The 14,685-nt window shown below is 45.4% G+C and overlaps 1 protein-coding gene across 2 annotated transcripts in view; it reads right to left on the bottom strand.

The window, feature by feature from the left end:
- Positions 1-14,685, bottom strand: part of LOC126183634 (dynamin-binding protein-like) — a 241,347-nt gene that overhangs the window by 146,830 nt on the left and 79,832 nt on the right. For both annotated transcript variants that reach the window (XM_049925755.1, XM_049925756.1), the window contains exon 11: positions 11,595-11,765. In XM_049925755.1, the coding sequence (XP_049781712.1) occupies positions 11,595-11,765 (171 nt within the window). The remainder of the gene's footprint in view (positions 1-11,594; positions 11,766-14,685) is intronic.

Below are 14,685 nucleotides of genomic sequence, written 5' to 3'. Positions count from 1 at the left end.
AACCGTAATCCACAGTGGTGGATAGAGTCAAGACGCCGAAGAATAGACGGCCGAGCAGAGGAGTAGTATATGCTTCCGTAGTCCAATTTCGAGCGCACTAAGGCGCGATAGAGGCGGAGAAGGACCACTCGGTCCGCTCCCCCGGAGGTACCATTCAGGACACGGAGGGTGTTGAGGAATCGCAGACAGCAAGCCGAAAGATAGGAAACGTGGGAGGACCAGCACAGTTTTCTGTCAAACGTAAGACCCAAGAATTTAGCGACGCCTGAAAACGGAAGGTTGACAGGACCTAGATGTAAGGAGGGCAGAAGAAACTCCTTACGTCGCCAAAAATTAACACAAAAGGTCTTAATGGGAGAAAAACAGAAGCCGGTGTCGATGCTCCAAGAGTGGAGGCGATCGAGACATCCTTGAAGACGTTGTTCAAGAAGGCTGGTCCGTTGAGAGCTGTAGTAGATCGCAAAATCGTCCACAAAGAGGGAGCCCGAGACATCAGGAAGGAGATAATCCATAATTGGATTGATGGCAATGGCAAACAGTACAACACTCAGCACGGAGCCCTGGGGTACCCCGTTTTCTTGGGAGAAAGTTCGGGAGAGAGTAGTGTTCACCCGCACCCTAAATGTGCGCTCTGCCATAAATTCGTGAAGAAAAAGGGGCAGCCGACCTCGAAAGCCCCAAGAGAACAGTATGCAGAGGATACCTGTCCTCCAACAGGTATCGTATGCTCTCTCCAGATCAAAAAATATTGCTACTGTTTGGCGTTTCCGGAGAAAATTATTCATGATATAAGTGGAGAGAGCAACAAGATGGTCAACTGCAGAACGACGCTTTCGGAATCCGCATTGGGCAGGTGTAGACTGCGGGATTCCAACCACCAAGCTAAACGGTAATTCACCATACGCTCCAAAACCTTACAGACACTACTCGTGAGAGAAATGGGGCGATAGCTAGAGGGGAGATGTTTGTCCTTTCCAGGTTTCGGAACAGGAACGACGATAGTTTCCCGCCATCGTCTGGGAAAAGTACTGTCGGTCCAAATGCGATTATAAAGGCGAAGGAGGTAACGCAGACTATGGGTTGATAATTGCAGCAACATTTGGATGTGGATACCATCCGGTCCTGGGGCGGAGGAGCGAGAAGAAGAGAGTGCATGTTGGAGTTCCCGCATGGAGAAAACAGTATTGTAGCTTTCGCGATTTTGAGAGGAGAAAGCAAGAGGTCGCACTTCCGCTGCACGTTTCTTCGGGAGAAACACTGGCGGGTAATTTGAAGAGCTCGAAATCTCAGCAAAGTGCTGACCCAATGAGATAGAAATTGCGACGGGGTCCACTAATGTATCATGCGCGACAGTGAGCCCAGAGACCGGGGAGAAACTAGGCGCGCCTGAGAACCGTCGAAGCCGACTCCAAACTTCCGAGGAGGGAGTGAAGGTGTTAAATCAGCTAATAGAGAATTTCCAGCTTGCCTTCTTGCTATCGCGGATGACACAACGGCATCGCGCTCAGAACTGCTTATAGCGGATACAGTTGGCCAAAGTAGGATGGTGGCGGAAAATGCGGAGAGCATGTCGCCGCTCACGTATTGCGTCATGGCATGCCTCGTTCCACCAAGGAATTGGGGGGCGCCGGGGCAATTCGGAGGTGCGTGGTATTGAACGTTCCGCAGCTGTAAGAATAGCGTCGGTAATGTGTGTGACCTCATCGTCGACGCTGGGAAAGTGATGGTCATCGAATGTCGCTAGAGACGAAAAAAGTGTCCAGTCGGCCTAGGCAAACTTCCAGCGTCTCGGGCGCATATATGGCAGTTGAGGCTGCAGTCTAAGGACACATGGAAAGTGGTCACTCGAGTGTGTATCATCAAGGGCGAACCATTCGAAGCGCCGAGCTAGCGGAACAATACCGACCGCAAGGTCCAAATGAGATAAATTTGTCGTGGAGGCAGACAAAAATGTAGGGACCCCAGTGTTGAGGCAAACTAGATCCACTTGGTGGAAGACGTCTAGCAATAGTGAGCCACGTGGACAAGGATGTGGAGATCCCCAAAGCGGGTGGTGGGCATTGAAGTCCCCAACCAGCAAATAGGGGGGTGGAAGCTGACCAAGAAGATGAAGGAGATCAGCTCGTGCCATTGGTGTGGACGATGGAATGTATACAGTACAAAGAGAGAATGTGTATCCAGAAAGGGAAAGACGGATGGCGACAGCTTGGAAGGAAGTGTTTAAGCGGATTGGGTGATAATGGAGAGTATCATGGAGAAGAATCATGAGTCCTCCATGGGCTGGAGTGCCTTCAACAGAGGGGAGATCATATCGGACGGACTGAAAATGAGGGAGAACAAAGCGGTCATGGGGACACAGCTTTGTTTCCTGAAGACACACGATGACCGGCGAGTAGGATCGTAAGAGGATCGACAATTCATCCCAATTGGCTCGAATGCCGCGGATAGTCCAGTGGATAATGGACATAGGGTGAACAGAAAATGGAGGAATGTGACCAAGGTTGCTGTCAACTCAACGACTGCTCAGAGCTTGCGACCAACAGCATGGAATGGCATTCAGCTGAAGGCAGGAAATCCTGATCCATAGGTTGTTCAGGAGCAGCTCCTGCCACCAGTGATCGGCCGGTTGATCGGCCGCCAGCAGTGCGCCTCGGCGACACAGAAGACGGCCGAGGGCGATTTCCGCCAGGTGGTGCTGTAGATAGGACACGCCTTGGCGGAGAAGGAGATGAACTGGGTTTCTTTGTAGCCTTCTTCGAATTATGATGTTTAGATGAAGGAGGAACCAATGGTTGTGAAGTTGGGGTACGTAAAAAATCTTCACGAGTATGCTCTTTTGTCGAAGTCTTGGTGTCTGAATTTTGGGCTCCAGATTTTTCGAGCAGCAATGGTCGACACCTTTTCCTTCACTCTGATTTCCTGGATGAGCTATTCGTCCTGAAAAACGGGGCAATCTCGAGAGGAAGCAGCGTGGTCACCCATACAGTTGATGCAGCGAGGGGATGGAGGTGGACAAGCACCCTCATGGGCATCCTTGCCACACGTAACACATTTGGCCGGATTGGAACAGGACTGGCTGGTGTGATTGAACCGCTGACACCGATAGCAACGTGTAGGGTTTGGGACGTAAGGGCGAACGGAAATTATCTCATAGCCTGCTTTGATTTTCGATGGAAGTTGAACTTTGTCAAATGTCAAGAAGACAGTGCGGGTTGGAATGATGTTCGTGTCAACCCTTTTCATAACTCTATGAACAGCCATTACGCCCTGGTCAGACAGGTAGTGCTGAATTTCTTCATCAGACAATCCATCGAGGGAGCGTGTATAAACGACTCCATGCGAGGAATTTAAAGTATGGTGCGCTTCAACCCGGACAGGGAAGGTGTGGAGCAGTGAAGTACGCAGCAATTTTTGTGCCTGGAGGGCTTTGACTGTTTCTAACAACAAGGTGCCATTCCGTAATCTGGAACAAGACTTTACAGGACCTGCAATTGCGTCGACACCTTTCTGAATAATGAAAGGGTTGACTGTGGAGAAGTCGTGACCTTCGTCAGACCGAGAAACAACAAGGAACTGTGGCAACGATGGAAGAACCGTCTGTGGCTGAGACTCAGTATACTTACGCTTGTGAGCAGACACAGTGGAAGGTGAGGAAACCATTGCGGAAGAATCCCCCATGATTACCGGCATCTCTGATGGCATGCTCCTCCCTTGTGGGGGCCCTCTCTGAGGGCACTCCCGCCTTAGGTGATTGTTCACACCTCAGGTCACACCTCCCGACAAACGGACGGAGGGACCAATCGGCACTTTCGGAAGGTATCAGCTCGGGTAATCACCCCTCCCTCGGCCTGGCCATTACCAGGGGGTACGTACGTGTCCTACCTGTCTACCCGGGGCGGGGAATTATGCGTTACCCCGTCACCGGCTACGCACAAAAATGCGTGGGTCGGCCTTCAGACACGCACAGGGAGGAAGAAAGAGAAAGGAAAGGAAAGAAGAGAGGTCTCAAACGCCGCAGTGGAGAAAAGGGGTAAAGAGAAGAGGTAAGGAAAAGAGAAGGACAAAGGAAGGAAGAAGAATGCGTTACATTTTCGAGCGTCCGTCTCCGGACGTAGGCACAAACCATACTCCCAGATGGGGAGAAAGGGAAGGAAAGAGCCAGAGGTGAGGGGAGGAGGGGCGAAGATGGGGGATGGGGAAGGATGCGGAAAGGGAAGGTATGCAGCCCGGAAAGGAAGGAAGGCCACATTAGCTCGGGGTCCCGTGCTCGCTATGCACATATCCACAAAAGAGTTGTGGACCCCCGGGGGGGGGTGGGGGGGTGGGGGGTTGGGTTGCACTAGGTCCAATTACAGTGAGATGCTTACTGCCAGGCTAAAGCCTGCAATTCGAAGCAAACGCCAAGGATTGCTGTTCAAAGGTGTGGTGTTGTTGCACGACAATGCCCGTCCCCAAACTGCTGCCCACACTGCTAAAACGCTCCAGAAACTCAAATTTGAAGTACTGGATCATCCTCCATACAATCCTGATCTTGTCCCTTTTATCACTTGTTTGGTCCATGCAAACAGACATTAAGGGGCCGTCGATTTGCCTCTGATGAAGCAGTGAAAGAAGTGGTGCATTCCTGGCTCGCAGCTCAACTGAGAACCTTCTTTTATGAGGGCATCAGGAAGCTTGTACAATGATGGACCAAGTGCGTTGAAATGCAAGGAGACTATGTCAAAAAATGATGTTCTTTTAAGTTTGCTATTTGATTACAATAAAATTTTGTAACTACTTTGTGAATAATAATTGACTTAACACTTTCAATATACTTCCACTGACCTAGAGTTAAATGCCAACCACTTATTTGTAGATGTTCTGAAATGGTTCGTAGTAAATTCTGTATCAATAAATCTCAGGAAAACCAATTATATTCATTTCCATTCTGAGTACTAAAGCCCACAGGAAATAAACACTGCACATGAGAGCCAACAGATACAGGGGGTACATTGTTTGAAATTCTTGGGCATCCATATGGACAGTTTCGAATTTATCCTGGGTTGCAGGATCCTTATAGGGTTTCATTCGAAGGACATGGACCGCATCTCTGATCTTTCATTGTTGTGTGTCGGGGTCGAAATCTTCAACTTCATAAGTAACATCAGACAACTGTTTTACAACCTTATAAGGTCCAAAGTAGCACCTGAGGAGCTTCTCAGAGAGACCAACCTTCCAAACAGGAGTGAAGATCCAGACGAGGTCACCAGGCTGGTATACAACAGGGCGGTGGCTCAAGTCATACCTTCGGTGATCATTTTCTTGAGCCTGCAGCGTGTGGAGTTGAGCTAACTGCCGAGCTTCCTCAGCTCTGGTTAACACCTGGCCGATGTAGTCATCGTTCATGTCATCAGGATGTAATGTAAAAACAGTGTCCATCGTCTTAGTCGCCTCATATCAATGCACCATGAAAAATGGGGTAAATCCCGTGATGTCTTGTTTGGCAGTGCTGTAGGCAAACGTCACGAAGGGTAGCACTTCATCCCAGTTGCTCTGCTCAACACTGACGAACACTGATAGCACGTCGGCCAAGGTCTTATTAAGGCATTCAGTAAGCCCGTTAGTTTATGGATGGTAGGCAGTCTTCATGTGATGAGTAATTGAGTAATGCTGCATCGACGGTTTACCTCTGTCACAAGATTCGAATGAAAAACTTTCCCTTGATCCATAATTAATGACCTTGGGGCACGGTGTTTTAATACAATGTCTTCCACGATGAATTTGATGACCTCGAATGCTTTGGCTGTTTTCATCGCTTTTGTAATGACATAGAGTGTCAGAAAATCAGTGCAAACAATAATCCATCTATTGCCACTAGCAGACATTGGAAATCATCCGAGGAGATCAAACCCAACACGCTGGAAAGGCGTTTCGGCTGGTGGAATTGGTATGAGTCGGCCAGGTGATTTCTGAGGAACTGCCTTTCTCCTCTGGCACTCAACAGTGCAACACATAGTGACGGACAGTCCTAAATAAACCTGGCCAGAAAAATCTCTTGTGGATCCTACCATGCATCTTAATAAATTCCCAGATGTGTCATGGAATTTCTGATGAACATTTAAGCGCATGTGTTTAGGAATCACTGGTAGCCATCTCTTTCCAAAAGAATCAAAGTTTTTCTTGCACAGTAATCCATTAACTACCTTAAATTGTCCTTTCACAACCTCTGATCGATTTAAGGCAAGCATCATTTGAGATATCTTGGCGTCCTCCTCCTGCTCAGCAGAGGGATCCTGGAGTGCAGCGAGACAGTCACTATCTTCATCAAAGTCTTGATGGTCTTGCACAGGGTTTCTTGAGAGACAGGCGGCATCTTTGTGTTTTCTTCCACTTTTGTACATTATGGTAATTTCATACCCATGAAGATGTAGTGCCCAGCTGGTGAGTTGTCCTGTTGGATCCTTAAAACCTGTCAACCAACAAAGTGAATGCTTGTCTGCAACAACTTTGAATGGCCTTCCTTAGAGATACTGTCAAAATTTGCACATGGCCCAGATCACAGCAAGACATTCTCTTTCTGTAGTTGAGTAGTTTCTCTTGGCTTTTGTAAGTGTCCTAAAAGCATTAGGCTATAACCTTCTCTTTTCCATCTGAAATTTTCACCAGAGCAGCACCGATCCCATACCCACTGCATCTGTGTGTAGTTCTATAGGTGCTCTCTCATCATACAGACCAAGTACAGGGTCAGTCGTCTGAGCCTTTTGCAGTACATCGAAAGAATCTTGTTGAGCACCACCCCAGATAAAATTAGCATCGGCTTTTAACAACCTTTGGAGTGGCCTGGCTTTGATACAAAAGTCTTTGATTAAATGGCTGTAATAAGAACATAATCTGGGGGAGCTTCTCACATCTCTAATACTTTTAAGATTAGGAAATTCCATTATAGATCTCACATTTTCTGGGTCTGGCCACACACCTTCATTTGACATGAGGTGTCCAAGTATTTTAATTTCTTTTGCTCCAAAGAGGCACTTTCTTGGATTAAGTTTCAGTCCACCTTGTTGGAGATGCTTAAGAACAGCCCTCAGTCTTTTTACATGTTCATCAAATGTCTCTGAGAACAATACAATATCATCTAAATAACAAAGACACATCGTCCACTTTAGGTGACTTAGAAGATTATCCATCATCCGTTCAAAAGTTGCTGGTGCATTACTCAAACCAAACAGCATTACCTTAAACTCAAACAGGCCCTCAGGCATGATGACTGCAGTTTTCTCATGATCAGCCTCATCTACTTCGATTTGCCAGTATCCCGAGTACATGTCCATGGTTGAGAAAAACTTAGCCCCCTTCAGACAATCTAGTGTATTGTCAATTCGTGGAAGGGGGTAAACATCCTTTTTAGTTATCTTATTAAGCTTCCTGTATCAACACAAAAGTGCCAACTGCCATCCTTCTTCCTAAAAAGAACCACAGGTGACAACCATGGGCTCTGCGAAGGCTGAATGATGTCATTCTTCATCATTTCTCTACCTCGTCGCAAATTATTCGATGTTCCATTGCTGGAACACGGTATGCTCTCTGGCTTATTGGTTGATGGTCTCCAGTGCTAATCCGGTACTTCACTGTCAATTTGTCTAATTTGCTCCTCACCTGTGGATTGAAGCAATCAGAGAACTCTTGAAGAATGGCAAGTAGCTTCTTCTGTTGTTTCTTAGTGAGCTCTGGTGACAGTCGAGCTAGAAGATCTTGTCTCATAGTGGTAGTGCCAATTTCGCCCACAGACGCGGCATAGGTGGTTTCTATTACGCTCAGCTGTTTGGCAATTAACAGCTCAGCATTTGCTACGCACATGCATCTTGGAGGGATCTGCGGTTCTCGGCGACAGTTATCTATCCACAATTCATCGAATCCATTCTTAAACGAGACAACAGAGGCTGGGATGACCAAGTTATTTTTCAGTGGTATGCTTCTCTTACATTCCACTACAAGATCCATGGGTTCAGGCATGGCACCATGGTGACTGTGCTACTCAGCTTCTTCTGCAACAATATCCTTGTGGAAGACCCAGGTGCAAAACATACCCAATCCACCCACCCAGCACTTCCTATTACTGTCCGGTCACAGGTTTATTGTGCTCCATCAGAAGCCGGGCCACTGGTGAAACCAAATATGTCATTTACCAGCTCTGCTGCAATCATTTTTATATTGGTATGTCTACCAACCAGCTGTCCACCAGCATGAAGGGTCACTGCCAAACTCAATCCCAGAGCAAAGAAGCCCACCATGTGGCACAACATGCAGCTGACCACAACACACTTGATTTCAATGGCTGCTTCACTACCTGAGCCATCTGGATCCTCCCCTCCACCATCAGCTTTTCTGAACTGCGCAGGTGGAAGTTATCCTCTCAACACAGTCTCCGCTACCGTAATTATCCCAGCTTCAACCTACAGTAACACACTGTCCCCACACTCTCCACCCAACAGTTTACACCCTCTCTGTACTATCATCTCCTCCTCATTTTCACCTCCCACCCTGTTGTTTATGTCCAGCCCTCTGCCAATGCATCCGCACATCTTTCCCTGCTCCTATCCTGTTTTGCTCCTTTTTCCCTCACCTCCCTGCCCCACAACCTCCTGACACTGCACCTTTTGGCATTCTAATACCTGCACACTTCACCAGACAGTGTTTGTCTCTCTCCCCACTCGTACACCATCCCTTCACCTTCCCTGCCCCCTCCAGATTGCTGCTTGCATCCCACATGATGTTACATGCCAGCCCGAGATGCTGGAGTTGGCTGCCGTGTGTGCGTAAGGTGTGCTTGCTTGTGTGTGAATGGTGTGTGTCTCTGTTTTACGCATGAAGGCTGTGGCTGAGAACACAAATTAATGTAATTAAAGCAGCAAGATACAGTAAAGCCTGAATACACAGAAATGCATGGGAAATTATCTTTTCCACCTCTGCTAAAGTATTCATCTAGAGAATAGAAACTTTTTTCAAGCAAGAATTCCTTTAGCTTAGCTTTAAATGGTATATTATTATGTCGTAGACACTTCATATTAATTGGAAATCTGTTGCAGATTTTTGTGCATGTGTATTTTATGCCTTTTTGCACCAGAGACAAATTTTTAAGGTCCCAGTGTGTCGTGTTCCCTTCTTGTGTTGTAATGATGGTTTGATTCATTTGTTTCATATTGAGAAGGATTGTGAAGCATGAATGTCATGATTGAAAATAGATGTTGTGAAGGAGTAGTTACTAACCCTATTTGCTTAAACAAATTATGACACAGGTTCTTGGAGACACTGCACACAAAATTCACACAACCTTTTTCTGACTTGCAAAGACTGTTACCAACAGTGGTGAACTGCCCAGAAGATTATGCCATACCACTATACTCAAGTGTGGTATTTTGAACACAATGCTGTTGCCTGTGCTACACCCAGGCTTGGTCACTTAAGTGTTAAGTGTGGGGAATTAACACTCGCACAGCTTTATAAACCTGGCAATAAAACAAATCAACATCAGACTACATTCACATAATGAGAATGTTAAATCCTATTCACACTTTCACAAACTGAATGATCCTAAGGGAATTCTACTACTACACATGACAATGCAAATTTCTGTACTGCCTTATCAATCTGAAACTATTTGTCGGGGGGGGGGGGGGGGGGGGGGAAACCTCTTTATTCTACTATTCATGTGGCGATAAAATGTTCTGGATGCACTATGATTTCTAAATCATTTGTCCTGTTTGCAGCAAACAACTAGCTCTCTGGATGTGTGTGATATTTCTTTAACAGTAGATAAAACTTAATAATGAGAAGAAGTGGGTCCTATCTGTTGGTGATAAAATTATTTCTCAGTGTATTTATCCATAATTGTGATGTACATGTACCAGATGTAAGTGGAAAAATACCAGAATTTGTCTAAATGGAAACAAAAATACTTACAAAACATCCACGTACAGGCATGACCCAACTCTATCCATTATCATCTTTATTGGAGGTAAGGTACACTCCTGGAAATGGAAAAAAGAACACATTGACACCGGTGTGTCAGACCCACCATACTTGCTCTGGACACTGCGAGAGGGCTGTACAAGCAATGATCACACGCACGGCACAGCGGACACACCAGGAACCGCGGTGTTGGCCGTCGAATGGCGCTAGCTGCGCAGCATTTGTGCACCGCCGCCGTCAGTGTCAGCCAGTTTGCCGTGGCATACGGAGCTCCATTGCAGTCTTTAACACTGGTAGCATGCCGCGACAGCGTGGACGTGAACCGTATGTGCAGTTGACGGACTTTGAGCGAGGGCGTATAGTGGGCATGCGGGAGGCCGGGTGGACGTACCGCCGAATTGCTCAACACGTGGGGCGTGAGGTCTCCACAGTACATCGATGTTGTCGCCAGTGGTCGGCGGAAGGTGCACGTGCCCGTCGACATGGGATCGGACCGCAGCGACGCACGGATGCACGCCAAGACCGTAGGATCCTACGCAGTGCCATAGGGGACCGCACCGCCACTTTCCAGCAAATTAGGGACACTGTTGCTCCTGGGGTATCGGCGAGGACCATTCGCAACCGTCTCCATGAAGCTGGGCTACGGTCCCGCACACCGTTAGGCCGTCTTCCGCTCACGCCCCAACATCGTGCAGCCCGCCTCCAGTGGTGTCGCGACAGGCGTGAATGGAGGGACGAATGGAGACGTGTCGTCTTCAGCGATGAGAGTCGCTTCTGCCTTGGTGCCAATGATGGTCGTATGCGTGTTTGGCACCGTGCAGGTGAGCGCCACAATCAGGACTGCATACGACCGAGGCACACAGGGCCAACACCCGGCATCATGGTGTGGGGAGCGATCTCCTACACTGGCCGTACACCACTGGTGATTGTCGAGGGGACACTGAATAGTGCACGGTACATCCAAACCGTCATCGAACCCATCGTTCTACCATTCCTAGACCGGCAAGGGAACTTGCTGTTCCAACAGGACAATGCACGTCCGCATGTATCCCGTGCCACCCAATGTGCTCTAGAAGGTGTAAGTCAACTACCCTGGCCAGCAAGATCTCCGGATCTGTCCCCCATTGAGCATGTTTGGGACTGGATGAAGCGTCGTCTCACGCGGTCTGCACGTCCAGCACGAACGCTGGTCCAACTGAGGCGCCAGGTGGAAATGGCATGGCAAGCCGTTCCACAGGACTACATCCAGCATCTCTACGATCGTCTCCATGGGAGAATAGCAGCCTACATTGCTGCGAAAGGTGGATATACACTGTACTAGTGCCGACATTGTGCATGCTCTGTTGCCTGTGTCTAAGTGCCTGTGGTTCTGTCAGTGTGATCATGTGATGGATCTGACCCCAAGAATGTGTCAATAAAGTTTCCCCTTCCTGGGACAATGAATTCAGGTTGTTCTTATTTCAATTTCCAGGAGTGTATATTTTAATCAATTCTACATTAACAAGACTTAACAGAAAGTAACTGATCATTCAGGTTCTACTAATATGACAAACTGATATATTTCCACAGTGCTCTTCTAAGAGATAGTTTCCATGACAACAGTAAAAAAAATTTTGTTTTAAATACAACAAACATAAACTGCTCACCTTTTCTAGTAACAGAAGAGCTTCATCATGATTCATGCAGTACTGACCATACACTGTCTTCATTCTTTCAGCGAGCTCTAAAAAGCATGGGCCAACACACTGCTCATCATCATTTTTACCCTTCATTGCCAACTGAAGTTTGTCCAGCAAGTCTTCAGCCAGATGCATTACCTACACAGTTGTTGAATAAAAACACACTTATTTATCACTCAATGTTAACAAATGTATGCTAGGAAATATTACAGTAATTAAATAAACAAGACCGCAAAATCATTTCTATTAGCTAACAACCGGTAGGGGGGAAAAACACAGAAACAAAGAAAGAATAAAGAAATAAATAACAAGAAAAATGCTAGAATGAGTGAAGCAGCAGCTTAATACTCAATAAAGCGTACATGATACTGTATTCTAAAAAAACATAAGAAGGCAACAAATCAAACAAAAAAATCCATTGAACAAGGGGCTCTCCTCCTCTGTTGCCCTTCATCATTATAACCCACAGCTGTTCATTACCATAACCATCTTAAAACATTAGAAGCACACTATAATCTAAATGCTATGATCTTTGCAAATGTGACCATTAGAATGGGTTGTAGGATACAAATATGAATACTGGTAAAAAAAAGACTGCTTTCAATCCCAAGGAAAAGTGTGTCCTTGCATATATTACCACTGAAACTTTTCTTGTCTTCAGACTGTTCATTTTAGCTGAAGGCATTGAAATATTTCGAAAACTACACACTGGATCAAAAAAAGTTGTTATTCTAATTTTTAGGTCTCAAAGTGGGACACCCAACGATGTCATAGTTGTCCCCCCCCCCACCCCCCCACTCAACCCCGTGCGTAAGTGTCAGAAAAAACTTTGAAATCTTCAATGGGAACTCACATTTTTTATTGCAGATTATGATTCTATTGCAAAACCTACATATGTTTCGTCTAAAGCACTTTCTTCACCACAGGTTGCACTGTAATCAGAGGAACAGAAATGGATACACAATTATAATTTAAATTATGCTACTCAATGGTCCTTGAATATCCAGTGGTACATGAGACCCTCAGCTCCACGCTGCGAGGGTAGGACAGGCCATTATTTCTTAACTTCTAATTGGAAACCCCATTCGCAAGGTTGTATTCCTGACATATTGAACATGGATGACTTAACGTACCTGTTATACCGGAGCCAAAGTAGCCCCTGAGGGCCGGCAACCCACATAACACCACAGAGGATGAGATTGTCTATGCCCAAGGCGTACCCAAAAGCACCATGGTAAACATCGGCTATTTATAAAAAAAGATAATTGAAACAGACATTCAGGAAAAGCCTGAGCCACGGCCTATAGGAAGTATCACTACACCAAAACCTGATTAGCTGGAGACAGCTATTTAGGGCCTAGAACCAGGCCTGAAGTTCAGTTCACACCGGATGATGACCTCATGTACTGCGACCGTTTAAGATTACATCTTCGTCTCGGAATTGGACTTTACTAGAGAGAGTGTGTGTGTGTGTGTGTGTGTGTGTGTGTGTGTGTGTGTGTGTGTGGTTTACCACGAACCTTTGTGGAAAATTAGAAGTGAGCTTGTGTGTGTGTGTGTGTGTGTGTGTGTGTGTGTGTGTGGTTTACCACGAACCTTTGTGGAAAATTAGGAAGTGAGCTTTTGTTTGCCTCAACCAGGAGATTTTTTTTTTTTTCATTATTATTACCTTTTATTGGTATGTTCAGTGATCAACCTTGTGAACTTACATGAATAAAAGTTGTGTTTGTGAAAAATTGCAAATTGTCAGTCACAACAGTACCACTGTGGGCACGGCTCGAGGTAAACGCTACTGTACATTTCCAATTAGGGTAAGTGTTCAAATGTAGTACCACCAACTTCAATACCCTTAGTGACTCGCTTTCCAAATGACCATACACAGGACAGAAGCATATCTGTGGGGATGTCAGCACAGGCCTTTCTGATACAGTCGACCAGGTCTTAACGGCCTGTTGGCACTTGCTGGTTCACCTATTCTTTTAAATACCCCACAGGCCAATTAATAGGGCCAGTTCTGGTGATTCACCAACCAGTGTAAATATGGCCTAATACCTCTTGTGTTTCGATTTTTTTTAAATTGTGAATTGTGGTTTATTAGTTTCATAACATACATAATCAAAATAATTTGATTCAGGTACAGGGGACACGTCAAAACTTTGGTAAAATTTACTGTAAACATAGAAAGCTGATGTTTACATACAGCATTTGAGAGTATTTCCCTTAATCCCATATTTATCTAATTTGTAGATAAGCAAGGCATGGTTTACAGTGTCGAAAATACCAGCAACTTTACTCCTCTGGTCCAGTGCTTTGCATATCTTTTCAATAAAGTTATTTACTACATCCAGGGTGTTTTTTCCGGGTTGGAATGCAAATTATTTATAATAATAACATTTTTTACAATAGAATTTTTTATCTGGTTTACAGCTACTTTTTCAAACACTTTTGACAAGATTGGAAGAATAGAAATAGGATGATAGTTTCCTATGTCTTCCCTTGACCCTTTCTTGAACAGAGGTCTGACTTCAGCATACTTCAGCACATCAGGAAATCATCCCTGTTCAAAAAATTTATTAATTATTTTAATTAGTGGAGGTGCTATTATGTGAGAGACTGCTTTAAGCACTTAAGTCAGTATCCTGTCCCAACCAGCTGAGTTTTTATTTTTTAATGATAATATAATATTTTCCACATGCTTTATTGCGATTTTTTTAAAATCTGTGAGATACTCAGCTCCTTGCTGGAGTCCAAAGGGGTTCACTTTACTCTGATACTCTACTATATCAACATCTGACTTTGCCACATTTATGAAGAATTCATTTAAACACTCCAATATTTGAGCTGGGTTTACAATAAGGCTATCATTTACTTTAATCCTAGGTATTTCCATTTCTATTAATTCTAACACCTAACATCTCATTTGACAACAGATCACACTGCCTTTGTTTTACTTTATGTTGTGAAATAAACTTATTGTTTGCCATTTGTTTGGCTGCTTTCACAACTTTTTTGAAGGTAGCTTTATAACGTCTAATATATTCAGTAAAATACCGGTTTT

This window comes from Schistocerca cancellata, chromosome 4 (assembly GCF_023864275.1).
Source record: "Schistocerca cancellata isolate TAMUIC-IGC-003103 chromosome 4, iqSchCanc2.1, whole genome shotgun sequence".
In the NCBI taxonomy this organism is placed as follows: domain Eukaryota; kingdom Metazoa; phylum Arthropoda; class Insecta; order Orthoptera; family Acrididae; genus Schistocerca; species Schistocerca cancellata.
The sequence above is the reverse complement of the archived record's forward strand: the minus strand, read 5'-3'. Positions and strand labels throughout refer to the sequence as shown.